The sequence below is a fragment of the Scaptodrosophila lebanonensis genome, unplaced genomic scaffold (assembly GCF_003285725.1).
Source record: "Scaptodrosophila lebanonensis strain 11010-0011.00,11010-0021.00 unplaced genomic scaffold, SlebRS2 tig00000043-arrow-pilon, whole genome shotgun sequence".
Lineage (NCBI taxonomy): Eukaryota > Metazoa > Arthropoda > Insecta > Diptera > Drosophilidae > Scaptodrosophila > Scaptodrosophila lebanonensis.
The window spans coordinates 5,281,277-5,302,498 of NW_022060545.1; the positions used below are offsets into that span (position 1 = coordinate 5,281,277).

A 21,222-nucleotide genomic window follows, 5' to 3' on the forward strand; every position below is an offset into this window, starting at 1 on the left:
TTGTCAAGGCATTTATTTGAAATAAATAATTATAGTTGAACCATTAATTTGTAGTTGGAAATTACTTGTATGTATGTTTGCTTCGCCTCGGCAATTTTCACATCAATAGACTTTGGCAGTGAGTGGCGGCCAACAATTTGTTACCGTTTGCTCTCCAGAGTGTCTGTCCATCATGAACGATAACATAAAAATAATAGAGATTTACTTGACGCAGTTGAAGTTGCTTATGTTGTTGTAGATGCTGCTGCACAAATTACATAATCTTGAAACTTAAATCAATATCAAATGTGATTTTCTTACATTAAGTCCAGCGGACATGCCGCAACGGATCGCTTCCTGCAACACAAATTGCTAACATAATGTAAATATTAAATAACATGGAAATCGGCTGTAGTTGTTGTTGTTGAAACTACAGTTAGCTGATCATGAATCAAACATGAAGGCCTTTGACAAGCTTTATCCAAGATATGTAATTTGATGAGGCCACAACGACGAAAACAACAACAACAACCAGCTGTTCCACAATACTATGTTCGCATTCATAGTATTGGGCAGGGGCTGTGCAGAGCAAAACTCTAGACATATCACCCACAATATTTAGAGGTAAAGCCTCATTGACACCTGTAAAGCAAATATGCAAGCACTCGGAACAGACTCGGAACGAAGTTACTTTTCATCAAGCGTGACGCGACAACAACAACAAGAGGCGCGTGTAAGACAACATCGCAACAATAAATAAAGTAATAAATTATAATCATTTTCTTTTCTTTCTGGCGTTACTAACTTTAAAACTAATTAAAAAGATTGTTGCAAAAGCGGCTAGCTAATTAGAGCGCCTACGGCTACCAAACCACGGCTGCGACCACCACCACCACCACCACCGCCACCGACACCACTGACCATGCCGAGTGCGGTTGAGCAGTTGTGGATGTTGAAGGGGGCGTGTGTTGAGGCCACAAGAGCTCGATCTTCTTTGGCTAAAACAAAGATTATTTGCAAGAACTTCAAATATTATGTGGAAGTTAATTTGATTTTTTCTTTATTTTTTTGTAATTTTCAAGGTGAAAGACCTTCAGTTGTGTTAGATATGGTCTTAAAAAAATGCTAAAAACGTTGATCCTGCAACTTCTTAAATCAGATGCGGATCGAAAATCTCGCAAATAAAAAGCCCGATTGGCTGCTTATATTATGCACACAATCGATACAATTCCAATACATCGATATCTGTTACATTTCAATCATGTGTTTCTTATCAGTCAGCTATTTACATAGACAACGAAATGTTGGTTAAAAAATTCAAATCGGTTTACAATACTACTAATAATTATAGCATGGCATATTCTTTACATTAATATTCTCCCGGCCATGAGGAAATAATGTGAATTTAACCTATATCACCTTTTGGTGTAAACAAATTTGTTGATATACAGTCCGTGTTTAACTCTTTCAGGCTTGTTGTTATTTTCAACAATTAAATACTGTGGCTAATAAACATCAAGCATCATTCGCAAAAACACTTTAACGACAAAAAAAAATTAGCTTAGCAATCGCTCTTGCGTTCTTGCAGGAGAAATCGATTTCAATTGCGTTTATGTACCCCAAGAATAGGATACAATTAAAATGTCCTCCTCTTTCTTACAAAATTTACTATAATTCACAACTAGTTGCTGCATTTTTAAGCTTGACCCACAAAATAGTTAGAAATTTATATTGATAGAATGGTCTATAAACCCACCTAATTCTGTTTTTACACGGTAGATTGTTGCAGAAACAACCGTGTAAAAAAGACATTTATCATATGCAAAAATAAGTGATTGGTTCCTTATCTTTAAAGAAATTTATATGCATATTTTTAATTTTCAAACCCTGTTATGTCAAAATCGTGTAAAAACAGAATTAGGTGTATTTCCAGATTTCCAGCTCAAATTGAAGCACAAAAATAAAACAAATGAACAAAAGTAATTCTTTTGAAGGTTTCGCCGTTCGAACGCACAACACAAACGGAAACACAGAAACACGTTAGCAAATATGGCCACCGCTCAGCGAACGTGGCTTGAATCGCAATCAAAGACAATGATTAAAATTGTTGCGCTAATTATACGGCATGTACTGCGATGCAGTAAATTAAATTTGTGCATTCGGTCAGGGACAGAAGTCTTGATGCTTGATCGCTGATCGCTGATCAATGGTTGATTGAGTCGGACAATCAATGGCAAAAAATACAGTACAATTATTGGATTATAGGTTTTTCAAATTATAGCTGGCATTTTAGGGACAAAATGTGGGTGCAAGCCAGCTTAAAACCATAACATGCTCTTTACACTCTCCCTGTTTGATTTGTTCACACCTAAAGCTCATTAGCAGTCGATTTGAAAAGCAAAATGCGGCAAACAGCACGGAAAATCCGCATTAAAAACTCAAGTTTCCCTTATGACACACATAAAAACAAATATGGAAAGTAATTTGCCAAAGCAGAAAAACAAAAACAGTCACCATGACATTTGTTGCAACGTCAAATCGGAGAAAGAGTGCACGGAAAGTGCCATTACTAGCCCTGGCCAAAGCGGTGAACACCCAATCACCATACCGAGTCGTACTTTTCTTAGTGGGTCGATGTGCTCAGTAAAGCTCCTGGGCGCCACAACTAATGTCCAATAATAATAATCATAACACAACACTGACGTCCGACCCTAATTCAAGGGACTGCGCAGCGGATGCGTCGCCTATTAACCAGGTTACTTGTGTACATACGAGCATGTACATGTATATATAAAGTACAAGTATATATAAACACACTATGTATATGGCATAGAAGTAGTTGTAGTCGTAAAACTTGCGCGCCACGCAATTCCGCAGAAGTCGCCGTGCTGATGAATTTGCATAATACAAATGGGGAATAGCTGGCTGGGCAGCTTTAGGGCCGACTCAAAAAAAAAAAAAAAAATAAAAAAAAATTCTGGCAAAAGGTAAATGTGCTGTAAATGTGATTTATTTTTATGATTTTGCTTTCTTGACTGCACACAAATCGGAGAGCGAGACGCGCTGACAGCTCCCGGCTTATCTCCAAAGCATTTCGGGCACTCGAATTAGCCGAACTGTCTCTCGCACTGAATCAGCAACGCGTCAAGAATACACTTACACACATACATATGTATATATTTTTATTAAAATTTATAAAACTCGTTTTCACCATTCGCATATTCGCATGCAAATTAGTTGATTTTGAAACTTTGCTTTGTTTTTGTCGATAACTCGTCGACGATGGCGACGACTCGATGACTTCACCTTAAAGCAAAATGCGATGCGTGAGCAGTTTTTTAAAAATACCTATACTATATGTACCACTTATAAGTATCTATGTATAACTCCTTGTTTTTTGCCAACATTTTTAACTATTTTCTGTGTACTGGTACACAATTTTCGAGAGCACTACATATGCAGTATTTAAAGCATTAAGGCAATCTATTGCCAATTCAAGTATTTGGATAGATTCTAATATTTTATGTTAATCATAAAAATGAAATGAGACAAAGAATTTAAGAATTAAGGCAATCTATTGCCAACTCAAGTGTTTGGATTGATTCTAATACTTTATGTTAATCATAAAAATAAAGTAAGACAAAGAACTCTGACCGAATACAGTATTTAAAGCATTAAGGCAATCTATTGCCAACTCAAGTATTTGGATAGATTCTAATACTTTTTGTTTATCAAAAAGATAAAATAAGACAAAGAACTCTGGAAAAACTTTAACACAGAAAACAGTAAAATGTATAATTGTATGTAGAGAGGTTTTTCTTTCTGAACCTCAAATAATAAATTTTACATAAGCTTTGTGTTTTATATTGATTTTTAAAAAGGGCATTTGAAAAAGTTGATAACAATTGTGAATATTAGTTACTATTACTATTACAACAGAATGTTAGCTGCAAGTTACAACTACTAACCACGATTTTCAAATTGCCACATTAAATGTTAGTGTACAAATTTATTCCTAGGAATTGTACAGTACTTCTATGTTTTCTAAAGTACGATTTCCAATGAAAAAAGATCTTTATGGATCTTTTTTTACAGTGTAAATATGAATATCTGCATTGTTCTGAGCCCAACATTTTCATTACAAATTCGTAATTTAGTCACGCATTTATTAAAATATCTTAACGATTGTAGTTGCAGAGAGCGAGAATAAAAAGTGCTCAGAAGTAGTTAAAGGTTATCCATAAATAGAAATCTATAGTACTTGTTAAACGTGTTGGTAAATATTTTAAAGTGTCGTCAATTATTAATGGATATTAGATATTAGATTTGGTTATACAGATGTATAACCCACATATAACTTGTTGCCGTTTATTCAAAATCAGTTCGGAAAGCGATTTAATAATCAGTTAGCAGCTTTCTGTATTTCCAAAAGGACAAAGTTTTAAAGTTGAGCGAGGCAATGGCAATGACCAGCGTTTCTAACGCTTGCCTCTCTGTATCTGACGTCTGCATTTCTTTCTCTGTATCTGCAGAAAGAATACATTTCTAACCCATGGTTATACATACGTGCGATTATGCAATGTGCAGTGTTAATTCACTGCTCACCAGCTTTCTTCCAAATAGTAGATATTAGATAGGAGTGTTACGAGTAGCTCATGTCTTACGGCAGGGCCTTTGATGATTAAATTTATGCAAAAAATAAATTCCGATGATATTACATTTAAGTGTGTTAGATAGTTATTTCTTTTGAAACTGATAAATTGTATATTTTCAACTCTAGATAAACTATAAACGGCACTTTTAACAACACTAAATAGTTATTGCCGCTTTTACGATTTGGTTGACCCAAAATGTTTGATTCAATAAAGTTGTGTTGTTGTAAGTGCTTTTTTTTTTTGGTAGTACATAGTCATGATTTATAGTGAGTAGTTAACACACACGTACGTGGGCAGCAATTCGTTCACACGCTGTTGACGCTGACGTGACGGGGCTTTGTTCTAAGACGATGAGGTTGGCAAAGTGGTTCGGCCCCCAACATGGTCAGATTGTGAATCAGTTGGCTATGGTGGGCGAGACAGTCCGTCCGTTTGAAAAATGACGGAACCACAAAATAAAATACCAAATTTAAATGTTAGCTTTCATTTTGAAAACATAATAATAAGTATAACAATACGGAAAAGCGTGAATTGTTTAAGAACTTCACTGGAACTTCTCTTCAATTATGCTCGCAACATTTCCGCTCATTAACTAATTAGCCTTTTCACTTCCAGTTTCTACTACTCATGGCATCCTGTCCAGAACAAAGAGAGCAAGACATGCGCCATCAATGCTAATCAAGCATCGTTTAAATGCGATTATATTTTCATTAGCTGCACAGCTCAATGCAGCTTTGGTTTCGAATTGCACAGCAATTGAACCTTTTAATAGCATAATTGTTAGCGCTAATTGCGAGAAGTGGAAGAACAAATGGCAATCTATTGATTGGCCAGTCAGTAAATTAGCAAAACTCGTTGGCAAGCACACAAATAAATGACAAAGCCGCTTTCGAAAGGCCAGGGGTAACCACCACAACAGGTTCGATTATATAAAATCTGAGTGTACCAAATGTTAAACGCCTACGCCTGAAACTGAACAGATAAACCACCACTTCCAAACAATTTCAATGGTGGCTCAATATGACAACCAAAGTGCCTAATAAAAGATATATACAAATATAAATGCAGGTGGCTATAGGGAGGTGCGGACATATACACATATTGTTGTACATATAGTTTCCAAAGGCGTACGTTTGTTTTTCAAGAAATAATAACAACAATTCGCCGTACATCGTGATAAATGACCGACTTGAAATGAACTACAAAACCAATTGATAGCCAGTCACCAATTGTTCTGTAAAGACTTGGCCAGCGAGCGTATTGGCCGAGCTGCTCCGAGCTTGGGCGTATAAACCCGTTTCTTGGTCACGCTCAGACAATGGCCAGAAATTTGTGATTGTGATTGTTGTTAGCAAAAATGAATAAACTAGTTAGTTGCTGATAAAGCAGGCTTTAAATTCGAATTGTTGTGCTAGACAACCTATAAATACAATTTCGAATGGGCACAATGGCTAATTCTTATTGCCTTGATGATAAAAATACATAACTCTAGGGATTTAGCTGCATTGCAAGCGAATAATGAGATATTTTAAAAAGTCAGACTTATTCGGAATCACAAACTAAAATGCATTCGTGGAGGACTAGTTACTTTATGTAAATAAATAAATAGTTACTTTATGTAAATAAATGAATACATTTTTTTAATGATTTACAAAAGAAAAACCATGGTTTAAATTTTCATTGATCTATCGCTAACAAAGCCCATTTCAAATGTAAAATATATACTTGTACATATACAATAGGTATTACCAGAAGTATTGGTAGACAAAAAAAAGAATTTATTATAAATTGGTTTCATTGTTTATTTAAAAACATATCCCTCAATTAATATTCAATGTTAAAGTTGAATGGGAAATTTTATTTAATTATAAAACATAAATTACCAATTACCAATTAAAAGGTCAAAAGAATAGAAATAAGACGATATCAATAAAATCGTATGGCAATTGACTGGCAATTCTGTAAAACGTGAAGAGAAAAACAGTCATATTTTCTTAAACGGAAAACAACACATGTTATACAAAATAATTTAAATTAATGGTGAGATTTAATCGCATGTATTATGTATACTAATTTGTACGACTAAATAAAAATGCAAATCCCTCCTTTGCACTTCTCTTATGAAGCACTTAACCGAAACCAACATCTTTTTTAATTTAATTAATTAATTAATGTTCGTTTAAATTAAAAACACAGCCCCCCTCTGCGCTTCTCAAATGAAGATACTTTACGTACCAATAGCAATCTAGCTGTGCTAGCTTTGCAGGTGTCTAAACTATTGATCGCTTTGCGAATGGTTACACATTTTGGAAAAGGTTTAATATTTTTGGGAAATTATATTCCCCTAGCTCTACAATAACTTGCTTCTTTTTGTTCATCTAAGCTTGAGAGATTTGATTTTAATCGTTGAAAGAGTAGAGTTTTCAATGCAACTCTTCAGACACTTGCGGTTTACTGCGAACTAGCAATAGTTATATTTAATTTTTTGGCAACTGCAATGGAACTGTTATACGATTAATTTGCAACTGCTGTTAGTTACACGTATTAGTTTGTGAATAGAAATTAAAACTCAACTATAGTTATATATGGTTGTTAGAAAAGAAAACCCAAAAATTTGTGCAGCATTGATGGCTGTGACTAACTACTAATCAACTAATTAAACGAAGTGGCCTTTTTCCATAAGTACTGTTTCATCAAATTCAGTGAACTAATTATCAATACAACCAACTTAAATATATATATAAAGTATATTAAATAACTTATTCTCCGACCTTGATATGTATGCATAAAGAATTCTAACAATTCTTGACCCATTGTGGGACATTACTTGTGAATGCTGGGGATATTTGTTGGCCCAGATCTGAACTAAAATTAGCTAACACGACTTTAATACAGCTTGTAAGTGCAAAGCAAGCTAAATACATAAAAAGTTAAAGCTCGTAAATTGGCACACACGCTTCACTAAAGCGCAAAAAAGGCGCCAACACCTACGTTCCAGCACTCTAATTACGTCAGTGTGTTTATACTTGTATAGTAAACTCGTATATGTAGTAGTCGTTGGCTTATATACTAAACGCAGCGACTAAAGTGACCACACAATGGCAAATGACATTGTGTTTATGACGCATGGCCAAAGCGAAGTGCCTAAAAACTAAATTAAACACAATATTTTTGCATGAACGAGAAACGAGCAAAACAAAATAATAATAACGAAAAAAAACACGCAAATAGTTTTGGACTCAATTAGGTACAAGTTTGGTGCTGGAACTGGAGGCGCCACCACCCCCTCAACTGAAGTCAAGGTGACAAGATGTATGTGACATCCACATGCCAAGTCATTGTTCCATTAAACTGATGAGTTTTGCAACTGACCGCAAAAATAATGAAGTGGAACCCTTAACCTAACCATAGTTGAAATATTGCCAATTTTTATTCAGTCGTAACGCTTGTCTGCTCGAAATTTAAATGACAATTGACTGACTGACGCTTTTGACCTTTGCGGTTCGTGGGCTACGACGCCACGGCGCTTGGCCAATTTAATTAAGCCAGTTCGCGAATTTGTTTAATGGAAAGTGGAACATGGGAATATTTCGAGTTTTGGCGAGCGGGCAACGGGTTGAGCATGCTCATATATGGCGCAGTTTTGTTTTATAGTCCTGGGCCACTTGGACAGACTGATGGCAGGATGATGACCATTCAGTAAGCACGCCACACCAAAATGAACCTTTACACTTTTCATACAATATATTTGTGTGTGTATGTGTACACAGAAATGGAAATGAAGTCATCTGCCATATTTAAACCCAAGCTCTTGGCCAGCCCTAGCATGACTAAACCAACATTTCAACATGGCTTTCAAGTTCAACGTAACATTGTCCTTCCTAGGCCGTCAACTCATGAGGCATACCAAAGCAATTGGCTTCCTGCTCTCTCTTTCTCCAATGCCCGACAATAATATTTAATTTGAGTAGGCATGTAAATGACAATGGTAGAGGAATGCCAATACACTTGATAAGAAAACTCCGCCAACGCCATGTCCGCCATGTCTGTCAACAAAGGTAGTACATTGCCATCAGCGTAACTATCGGGTAATGGGTAGGTGTCTTTCGGGCTTTTGGGCTCTTAGTAGTCAATAGTTTTGGGTAAATGCGCAGCAACTTTTATGCTAATGAACGACCACGAACTTGAGCTGCGTGTCGCCCTAGGAGCCAGAATGACATGCCGTGAACCCAACTCAGCAATATCGAACTTCAGTTCGATGGCTATGTGATTAGGCTAAACTACACTTCGAAAAAGACTTTCATGGAGACTTAATTTTAACTTGCAACCAAATTACTTTAGTTATTTAATGTTCAAAAATGTTATTCTTGCCTTTTCAGTGCCGAAAGATCTAATCGTTCGATTCATCAAAGTATATACATTGGGATTCAGGAAAGCTAAACATCTTATAAGACTTAATGGGATAGGTCTGATTTAGAGCTTAAGAATCTTACAGCAAAAGAACGGGCTAAAGCTAAGGTTAAAAGCAGTCTATCGGTGCTTCTATTGGACTGGTCGCTTTCAAATTTGATCAAAGCTTAATCCTTGCCTTTTCAGTGATGGTCAATCTAATCGATCGATTCATCAATATATATTTGGTTTCTGTGAAGTTGAACATCTTCTAAGACCTAAAAATACATGTCTGCTTCAGAGCTTAAAGATCCTACAGCAAAAGAACGAGCTCGAGCTGAGGCTAACCCGCAAAACAAGTTTGGTGACCCCGAGGCAGGGATAGACAACCCCTATCTGCGCTTCTCAAATGAATCCACTTTAAGCACCAATAGCAGTATATTTGTGCATTGTATTAGTTTATAAATAGAAATTAAAAATAGCTAAGCTTTAATTATATAAAAAATAAAGCCCAAAATGCATTAATGGCTGTAACTAATCCATAAACTAATTAACAAGTTTGGTGACCCCGAGACAAGAAGGCACTCGTCTCTATATGACTTATGCTTGCAAGGCATACAAAATTCTTAGGAAATAAAATTTTTCCGAAAGTGTAACGGAAATTGTTAATTGTCATTTGTATTTGACATTCTGGGCGCGCATTGAGTGTAGTTTAAGCAGTCGCAGCTGAAACAACTGTAGTTCAAGGCCGTTTGCCGTACACATACGCTTGTTTAGACACCCAGACAAATTAGCAGAGGGTGGGACGGAAATGCAGACGTACAGGTGTTGCTCGCTGAGCTGCTGACGTTATCTGTCTGATAAAACAACAAAATTTATAATGGCTAAGCGGATGCCGCCACTGTAATGCAAAGCAAGCACTTTAGAGGGAAAATAAATGTAAATGTAGAAATACCCAGCAGCAAAAATCAATAGCATTACGTGTATATAGTTCAGTAGTTACTGCGCACATTTGTCGTCTGCCGTCCGTCCGTTTAAGTGACATGTCAAGCAGACATTTTCCTGCCCACTGGGAGCATTACGCGCGCACCCATCGTTCGAAGGGGGAGTTGGGCAGAATATTTAATGGCGCGCTCGCTGATGGACGACTGGTTGCATTTGACAAAAGCTATACTATACTATACTAAACGAGTTTATCGGCCACAGCTGCATTGGCCAGAACTATTTACTTGCCCGTAAGTAAGTAAATAGCTTTTTGTCACACAAAAATCAATAAGAACTAAATAATTCAAATGCATATTTGCCAGATGGGAAAGTGAGCAGCATGTGTGGACAAAATGTCAAAGTTGAACTTATTTGAAGGTAATCTAAGCAAATCATTTAATAAATCATACACGTTCATTTCTTTCATATGTCCACCCGTAGTTATACAAGGCAATAACCGCTTATGATAGCCAGCGAACTGATTACCACTATCTATCACACCGGACTGGCATGATTCGGATAGAAGAATGGAGTTTATTCCCTATAAGCATGACGAGCAAGTGTTCTACTATTATTTAAGGAAGTGGGCGTAAATATGGGAAAATGGGCAGATGACGGCTGTTCTCACAAACCCCATTCCCCATTGCAAACACAACAGCGGTTTTTCTTTAAGCTATAGCAATACATATGTACATATATCGGATTTAGTTGCCTCTTTGAACTATTGAATTTGAGGTCTCTTAAGAAAATTCAGGTCAACAAGAACTAGTTAATAAAACAATTTTCAACTATTAATTATTACGAATTTTTCATTATCATTATTAGTTGTAGTTATATCTATTTACACTATCTAATTGTGTCGAGTTGTAATTTAAATTTTTGTTTGTCGATTAACCACCCAGCCTCGGCTTAGAAATGGGAATCAGGCGAATAGAAAAATCAAATTGAGATTTCTTTCATACAAGTATATCATCATTATGTTGAAACATATATTGAATTGTTTCTCACAAACCGTGATCGATAATATTAATAAAAAATTGTTGTAAAAGAGTAGAAAGTGATATTTGAACAATCAGTTATAAATATTTCGTTTACCCACGCCTAGAATAGTTTATAAAACCATTTCACCTTCTATGCAGCTGGTCTATTTTCACACACATTTATCTTACACTATCACTCACCTCAATTTTCGCCGAATAATCCTCAATTAGCTTCTCTTGTTGCTTAACCAGCTCTTCGTTCTTCTCGAGCAACGCCTTGCCCAGCTCGGCGGCTAACAATATGTCCGATTCCTTTTGTTGCAGTTGAGCCCAAACATCCGGCTCGTTGTCGTGGCGGGCCTCCATGGCGCTGATGTAATGTTCTAAATCAATTGAAGCGCCAATTAGTGAGGAGTGCTGATGGGATTCGTAAAATGATGAGGAGCCGGCGTTGGCTGCTTCTGATCCCGTCGAGTGGCCTATGCCGGCTATACCGCCTATACCACTAGATATTGCTAATGCTGGCTTGCTGAATTGACGAGCGCGCTTTGATTTATTGGCGTTGTTGTTGTGGTTGTTAGATATAGAGGAGGCAATACCGGCAGCAGTTACAGTATTTACTAGCTTTGGCTGATGCATGATATGATCGTTAGCGGCAATTATTACAGACAGATAATAGTAACACACACACAAACATAACACAGAATGTTAAATAATCGGTTAAAGATGAGGCGAGAGTAGCAGGCGGTTGGTTTTGTTAGCGGCTTTTGATGTTGGTTGCTTGGTTAGGTTTTCACGCGAATTGTTGGATTATCTTGTTGCTGTTGCTGTTGTTGTTGTTGCTGCTGCTGCTGTTGTTGCTGATTCAATTTATCTAGCGATACGTCAACGACGAGAGTAGCAGCGACAGACCTCATGATTCCATAGGCCGCTTGCAGCTTCGATGATGACGACGACGATGAGGCCAACACCCAGCGGCGTCTTAACTGCAGTTTTGGTTTTGTTGTAAGTACATAGCAATAATGGGAATTAGAACTTAATATACATAATATATGTACATATTATATACTATACTATACTATATTTGTATGTATGCATGCATGTACGCGCGTATCTATGTACATCAGAGGAGACAAGCTTGCGGCCAAAATGTGAGCACGTAAACCGAGCCGAGCAGCTGAGCTGTTGCCAAAAGGAGGCGCAGGTCACGTTGCACATTTACAAGCACGTTTTACATGTGCCGTCATTCAGGGGTTAAAGGGGGTGTGGATGGGGGGTAGTGGTCCGTCTCTGACACGGTAATATATACAGAGTGATGACATATAAATACATTGTGTTCTTTTTCGGTTAGGGCGTTAGGCAAAGGGGTTAATAAAAGCGTAGAATTAACCAACGTGTAAGTGAGCTCAATGGCTATAAAGCTGTAATATGTACTTACGCCTATTTAGAATTAAGGGTTTAAACTGAGTATGCTACATGAAGTTGAAAAGAATGAGAAATGGGCTTGAAGGTGTTAATAGAGAAGTTAAGTGAGAAGAAGTGATGAGCTTTTTAAATGATAGTTTGAAGCTTATCTATCATTTATCGAGGAAACTCTAAAAAGCATATCATTGATCAAGCTCCTTCATTTGATGTTTGGTCTTTCTAAAAATATTTAAAAGTTTGGACACAAAGTCAACTATTACAGCTGTTTTAAAATGTCGAAATTTGTAGGTTTTCTCCTAGATATAGGATTATGTTAAACTATACTATGCTATTTTATTTCTTAATCTAAGCTTTCTTTATCTGATATATGGATTTTTTAACCCTACAGCATTCAACATCAGACTGGCTAACAAGTCTTGCATCGCCGGGTCACAATTTCCCTTTTTATTTGTTTATTTTTTAAATAAATAATTTTTCTGTAAATTTCATTTTGCAATTTCTGTTTGCAGGTCTATTAACGCCTCTGGAGAGGCCTATTAGATATTATTCGTAGACTTTCCTAGCTTATAAGACGATTTATACCTTTTTTTTGCTTTACTTATGTGGGCAGTCTATGTTTGTCGATAAAAAATCAAATAAAAAGCAAAAGGAGGGCTTCGAAATGTATTTCAAAAACGATATAAGTATAGAAGAATACTATATTTTCTTCTACTTTTTATTATCTGGCTAAACAATTTGAAAAATTCAGTTTACTATTCAATTTATAGATTCCAAAAATGGAAGCTAAGCTGATAACGCTATTAGTTTGGTTTGTTAGTTCAGGCAGGTGAGATATTAGAAGAAATTCTTAGACTTAATACATGAAGTTATTGAAAAATAGCGTTCTATAGATAGAGTAATTGGTGTGCAAACGAATCGAAGCCATATATCGTTGAAGTATTCGAGCTGATGTGGCCAATATTGCCTCTTCTAGAACAGCAGGCAACCTGTACTCTTTGCCTCAATAACCCCTGACAGAGTCCATTGGTAGTGTAAAAAATGTAGTGTTTGAAACTCTATTACTAACTATAGGGGAGTTAAGGAAATTTTGAAAAATATTACTAAATCACGCCACAGTCAATCGCAGCACCAGCACTCTCTAAAGTTTTAGCACAGCTTTAGACGGTTTTTTTTTTATAAAATACATATATATGTACATATGTATATACACAGTTATATATTGATGTCTGCATGTAGTAGATTTCTATTTGAATTAGTTGTTATATAGAAAATACATTTGGCAAGCACTTCACGCTTTACTGCATTTGCTATTGTTGCTGTTGTTGTTTTTATTTGTTGTTATAGCCAATATATAATGCGCTTAACGCTACCTTTTTGGCCAACTTTTATTTATTTTTATTCATTTTTTGGTAGCAAGCACACAGACACAGTTACAAAACACACACACACACACACATTCACTGAGGTAGGCAACTGTTGTTGTTATTATTGTATATAGTTGTTGTTATGATTGTTATGGCTGCGCATTTCCGTTATTTATGTCACATATATACCACTACTTATGTATATACTATACACATAGTATATTATCTGACTGGGCTGACTAGCTTACTGGTTGGCGTTATTGACAAAACAACAAATAAACACGGGCGCGCACTTTGCATGCATTTCCTCTTAATTCTCTACTTGGACGTATCTGTGAGATACATTTTGGGCGGTCGCGCACTTTCCACTTTCGCAAACAGCCCCAGCCGCTGTTCGATGATTTAACTACAAGTATGTTTTGGTTTTCATTTTTATATGTGCTTATACACTATTTTATGTTTATAAGTATAGGTAGGTAACATAGAGCAGAAACCTCAGTCACGACGCTGGCGATGGCGATGACGATGGCCACAACGCTCGTATCGCTTAGGTAGGCAAAAAGAACTTCCGATTCAGATTCCGACAACTTTGAGACGCGCGTGTCTCTGGAGTTTGTGTGCGCGTGTTGTTCGTGTTGTGGGGCAACGTCTGCCAGACGCGAGAGTTCGTTTTTAACTGAACACTCTGGCCGTAACGCTACAAAAATTGGCAAAACAAATGAGTAACCAAGCCAACGAGCAAGCGACCAAGCGAACGAACGAAGCGAACCACAGCGAACGCCAAGCAACGAGAAATGTTGGTAACTTGGCAACAACAACAACGACAACAACAAAACAAACAAACGGCCCAAGCTCTCGTATCACTTGTTAGTAGGAACCGAACTATAACTATCAAGAGAGCACAGGTGAGTGTTGACGCGCTAAGAGAGTGCGGCTCAGAGTAAACAACAAAGCGTAGGGTTGTCGAGCAACCATGTTGATGAATCAAACATAAAAGAGAGCATATGATAGGGCTAATGTGTTTTTTATAAACATAATTTAAGTTTAATTTCCAGAGTATTATTTGTGAATTTGATGGGTTTGGTTGCATAACATTTAACTTATTTCTGCTATTGTATAATGCCCGAACATAACTTTTGATTATCCAGTTAGACCCTAGTTAGTCTCCTATAAATCTAACAAACGAAATAATAATTGCTTTATATGCATTACAATGGAAATGTGGAAATGATGAGGAATAGTTCTTATGGATGTTGAAGCTATCATTTTAGAGGCTCTATTTATTTGAAGCTATTCGATATGATATAATTTTGTTTAATCATTTAGCTTATCAAAATTGTAAAAGCATTTTTTACTTAAATTCTTTCTAATTTGAAATCAAGGAAAACAAGTTTTATAAAATAAATATAAAATATTTACTGTATTCATACTTCTAATAATATAGCTGGTAAAACAAAGAGTAAATATAAATAATTCTATATTTCTAATATATATAATTACAAAAACTCACCAAAACAGGTATTCTTCAAAATGAATTCTTATCAGGGTTAAGAAACTTCGCTAAAAAGACATTTATCTAATCTATAATTATATGTTTAGTGAACCTATAATTTGCTTACTTATTTATCTTTTGAGATATCTAAAAATTTTCAATTAATATAAGAAGTTTTTTGTTCTCAAATATCTGATTTTTTTTACTTGAAAAATATCGATATAATTGAATAAAGAAACTATGTTTTATACGTATTAGAAAGTATTATGTGGGTTTAGCCAATGAATTTCTTAAAAAACTAGATTCCTTTAAAAAACGAATATAATTTAATTTCTCATATAATATATAAAATAATTTTTCCACATTAACTTTTTTATATTAAATTAACTTTTTTTAAATCGAGAAATATATATAATTATTTTTTATTTATTAAACACTGATAAATTACAAATCCACAACTCACGCTGCTAATCGCCAAGTTTTGACAACTCTATAGATTGAGATACAAAAAATATATGCGCTCATCGAGCTCTTAACTGTTGACTGTTGATACTCTTTCTCTCTTAACCCTTTTGTGTTATTAAGCCGTCTTACGAAAGCGCTGGCACTGGCTCAACAATAAAAATGAGCAACACAGTGTGTAGACCTCCAAAGCCCAGCGAAGGCATTTTTTCAATGAAATTTACATACGCTCGCCAACCGCAGTAGCAACATCAAACAATACCAACAATGGGGGAATGGGGCGGGGGTCACAAGAATGGCAATAACAATAGGCTATGACATAGACAGACGGTCTAGTACGCGTACTAAACAAAAGTGTGTAGTATGTATTGCCTTGCCTTGCCTTGCAACATGCACAATAAGCGCTCAAGTGGCCAAGACGAAGACGAAGATTCAGAATAGGCCCAAACCCAAGCCCAAGCGCAGGGCAAACCCAAGTCAAGTCCAACTCTGGCCAAAACACGTCTTTCGAGTGCAATGTGCGTTGGCCCATTGTTCTAAGCAACCAAAAGTTGCATTGCTGTTGTTTACGATGTTGCTTGGTCTTTGTTGTTATTGTGTTGTTTGGTCTCTGCTTTGTGGCTACTGTGTTTGGTCATTTACCAAATTGAACTTTTTACCACTTTTGGCCAGCACTGGAAGCTAGCCAGGCGGAACTAGCAAAGCCTAGGCGAGCCACCGCCAAGGCAGTTAACAAAATGGACGTAGTATGCATAAGTAAAGCTTTATAGAAATATACATACAATGCCGATAATAAATATAACGTCAATATATGGGTTTAAAGCAAAAAACCTTAAAGTTATTGTTCAGTTTGAAAATTTCTAAACAAATAAAAATATCATGATATGTGGCTGGAAAAACTAAATAGATGTGAAGTGAAGCTTATTTGTAACTTATATCCTATTGGGGAGTAATATGATCTGATAAAATTATCATAATTACTTTTATATGCTCATATAATCAAATGAACCTAATATCATAGAAATAAACTGAATCTGAGATCAAAAAATATTGTTCTCGATTTAAATTGAATCGATCTATATAATTTAATTTAATATAAAATCGTTTATGCCATTTATCATAATTTATATTTATTTAATTATGAAAACATCGTTTGAATTGCTGGCAAATGTATGAAAATTAATTTATCTGATCTATTTTAATATTTCTTAACTTTTTCAAAGTAAAAACATTTCAATTATATCAAATTATTTTGCTGGTTTTGACTTCACAATTTTTTGGACTTGTTTATCGAGTTTGAAGCTAAGGGCCAGGGTTAAAAGGACTTTTGCAAAAATCAAAAGTACAAATTTAATCAATCATCACAAATAATAGTAAATACTACAAAAACAAATTTCTACTCATCTGAGTCCCAGGACACTGTCAAATATCGGGAAACCAAACAACAGACAAATCGAAAAAAAATAAAACAACAATACAGAAAATAACTTCACCCGAAAACATTTATCAAACAATTGCATTCCTTCAATCTACAAATCTCGACCATTTGATAAACATTTTTTTTTTTTTGTTAATTACAAAAAATCTTACAATTCGCAATTGTAAGTGGAATTAGCAATAATGAAAAAAGCAAATTATTTTTTTTCAGAACTTCTTAAATTTGTCTCTTGGTGTAAGGTTATTAAATAACATTTCCAGTTCACAACTTTAAAAACGAAGCGTAGAAAATGTTTTGCATTTGGAAGCTAAAAATTTTTACTCGACTAAATTTGTATATCCTAAATTTTGATGTAGGAAATTTTCTACTACATATTCGTACACAAACAAAATTGATTCTCAATACCAAAAGCTATATTCAATCCTCAATCAATCAGCTTCAATTTTTATCAAACAGTTAAAAAGCATGTAGCCAATCGTTTCATAAAAATCTGAATCTATTCAGATGTGTAGCTACGTATGTATACTAAATACTTATGTATATCAACAACATACGTATGTATATCTTGCATTTATGTATTTCTTTTAAAATTTATGCTCATGGGTGTAACTTCCTCGTTTCCGCTGAGATTTTTGCGGCCTGAAGCTGCAGCTTCTTCCTTTGGTAACATTTGTAGGGCATCCCACTAGGTTAGATTACATGTACGAGTATCTGCCGTCTATAGTGACTTCATGGCTATGTAACCGTTTGAAGCAAATGTTCTTGGACTGCTTTATTGTTTTACACTCTCGCTCTTGTTGTGGGACCGCTCGCTCGCTCTTTCCGCCAACGCGGCCCCCTCCTCTTGGCTGACCAGACGCTTGATGACTTGATGGCGGCGCCTAAACTGGTTTCGGCTTCTTTTTTGCTTGCAACCTAAAGTGTTGCTGCCAGTTGTTACTATTGTTGCTCTTGTTTTGCTTCTCGGTTTAATTATAATTATTTATACTCTGTGCCAAAAGGTTCCATTCACAAAGAGGCTTAGAATGCACAACCTCATATTTTTCCTTGTCCGCTAGAAACCTCCTTATGTCCCATAAACATAATAGAGCGATTGGAAGCCATTAGCCACAATTAATGTATAAGCTAAAGGCGTCTTAAGAGTTCAATCTCCAAAGGTATTTATAATGGAAGATAAGTTATTTTATCTTTTGAAAAAAATTGTTCATATATATAGTATATTTGTAGTTATAATGAGATTTATATACAATTTACTCTCTCTCTTCCATAGTTTATTTAAATTATATGTAATCTGATCTTATTTATGTTTCAGTTCAATAAAAATAATTTATATTTTAATGCAAATGTTTCGTCATAATTATAAATATTTGGATTATTTCATTTCTGTATAATTATTATTTTTTTAAATTTTTAATTCTTTATCAACAATCAAAGTAAATATTTAAACTGAAAACGGCCAAAAGAATTTTTTTTCGACTGGAGGAGGGTAAATGCTTTATGCATCCCCGATCTGCCGTCGCAGAGGTATGTGGGACTCCCACCTAGTAAAACCCCCCTAATATTGGACCTAGCTCCACTTCGAAAATGCTTTCGAATAGCTTCGAAGTGGAGTCCCTTCTTCACTCTCTTTCTTTTCTCTGCGACCAATGTATACTATTTCATCCAAGTCTCTTTTCTGCAACCGTAGAATGTCTGCTACAAAGGCAACTACTAGTCTCCAGTTTTTTTCGCTACATGCTTTTCAAAAATGTATGTAATCATCAAATTCTGTTATATTCCGATTTAAAGCTTGGAGCTTCACATAATATCCATAAGTTCAATGGAAAGGGCATCTATATAGTCAGGCGCATTGGACTGTATTGTTCTGAGTTTTTTCAAAATAATGTACAATGCTGTTTTCGTAGCAGTTGGCATGAGTCAGTCCGCCAACCTTTAAGTGTGTTTGGGTATTGCATGGCGTTTATGAATCGAGCTCTGACTCCGTTTCAGTTTTGGTCTCCGTTTCGGTTTTTGTTTTTATTTTCCTCTTCATGTATTGTTGCTTTGCATTGTCCGATTTGAACACCAATGACAAGCTACTGCAACAACAACAACGACAACAACAACTGAACAACTGGGCTAAAATAAACATAAAACAATGCTGGTTATTGGATATGTGTGTCAGTGGCAACACCAGCAGCAACAGCATGTCTCGAAAGGATCTGCCACTTTGAGGGCCGCCAGCAAGTAGTGCAAGACAAGTTATTTCATCATCATCGTCATCAGCATAGACATGCATTCTATATACTACAAGTATAACTAGTAGTAGTCAGCAGAAAGCCGGTCGTTGGCTTCTGCAGCAAACTGTTGCGCCCGGTTGAACCCCGATCCCAGTGTGGCATGCTGGTTATAGCTTTTAACCCAGAAACGACAAAAAGCCGCCACAGGCACGGAGCAAGTTTGGGGCGGATTACAAAACGCAGCCAAAACGAAAACCAAAACATGAACAGCAAATACCGTAAAAAGGTCAGAGACTGGACAAACCCAAACCCAAGCCGACACCAACACAAACACAAAATAGCTGTGGTGGCCATAACTGCCGTGAGAATTGACAATGAGAGTGTGGCTGGCCAATAAAAATGAAAACTAAAACAGAATGACAAAATGCGAGTACACGACTGACTTGGCTCGCAGCGACACACATTTAGAGCCGGGTTCATAAAAGTACTTACAGCGGAGCAGAACCGGGCGAGTCAAAGTACTCCACATACTCTACAAACTATACACACAAACTTACATACAATATAGAGATATACAAGTATACATGCTTAAACAAATCAGTATGCATTTACACGGAGGGAGCAACACTTTTGAACTCGATAAAAAAATGCATTCTCGAATCGGAAATGCAATGCGTTCAAGGCATGGCAACTTTTTCTTTTGCCTTGGCCCAAAGTGCAGCTGAAAACATGGCCAGAATAAGGCCGTTGCTGTTTTAAGGCGCAGCAGTCCAAGTCCGTTTACACCGTAACTGCAGTAAAAGGGCAATGACGACTCAGTTCAAGCCAAGTCAAGAAAGAAAATTGTTTCCAACTTATATTTGGTTGTGGACTCGGGGTGTGGTGGCTTTGGTGCCAGCTTGGCCATCGTGGCTTATAGTTGTTGGCTAGTGTAATAGTTTCTGCCATTGCAGCTGTCATTACTAAGCGTTGTGGTTGTTGGTATTGTAGCCAACATTGGGAATTGTCTTTGTGCTTGGTATAAGAGAATAACTGAATCATTTAAGAGCAAGTCCAAATTTCTCTCTTAAGTTGGCTCTTGAAATTAAATTGAAATTGTTTGGAATGTATGTGGATTGTAGGAGGAACGGTTTTAGATTTAGATGCAACTACTACGAGTTGCTTAAAGGTTCCCAAAATACTTTCAATATTTTTGGAAATCTAACTTCTTATCAATTGTAAATTATAAATTATTGTAAATAATTTATTTATATTTAAATATTTACAAACTTGGGGATCAAATAAAATGAAGTGAACTGTCTCCGTAAAAATCCCAGAATCTGACGTACTTACTTTTGAATAATTCTTTAAATCTAAATCAAAGGCAATCCTAACTAAATGGGTGACCAATTCAAAGTGAAATTATTCGTTATGAGTAAAAAATAGAACATTTCAAACAAAGAAAACGCATTTAAGGCAATAAAGATTTTGTTAAAGTAAATATTTAACTCAACTTAGGCATAATACAAAAGACTAATTTCTGATCCTATTCCTATTAAAAAACACTTCAACGACGATATTTTTGAGTAGCAGTAAAAATATTATGGAACTAAAAGATATAGTTTCTTTTTTCTCAAATGAAATATATTGAGAATACATCTAAATTACAAAGTTATTACATTATTTAAATCGTCTTCAATTGGTATTTCGCTGGAAATACTTATGAGAAGATTTGAAAAGAGATATTACCATATTTCTAACCGAATTTTTCACCAAAAATACGGCACTTGCAAAGATCAATTCAATTCTATTTAATGTAAGCTTATGGTATTTACGCCTAGTGGTTAAAGGACAGA

The 21,222-nt window shown here is 35.8% G+C and overlaps 1 protein-coding gene across 2 annotated transcripts in view; it reads right to left on the minus strand.

Moving 5' to 3' along the window:
* Window positions 1–14,423, minus strand: part of LOC115622521 (bicaudal D-related protein homolog) — a 37,498-nt gene extending 23,075 nt beyond the window's left edge. The window contains exons 1-2 of one of the 2 annotated variants that reach the window (XM_030516485.1): window positions 14,271–14,423; window positions 11,189–11,370 (exon numbers count right to left, since the gene is read on the minus strand). In XM_030516485.1, the coding sequence (XP_030372345.1) occupies window positions 11,189–11,353 (165 nt within the window). In that variant the 5' untranslated portion in view covers window positions 11,354–11,370; window positions 14,271–14,423. Of the gene's footprint in view, window positions 1–11,188; window positions 11,934–14,270 lie in introns of those variants that run through there. The other variant, XM_030516484.1, reaches the window with a different exon arrangement.
* Window positions 14,424–21,222: the final 6,799 nt, after the last annotated feature.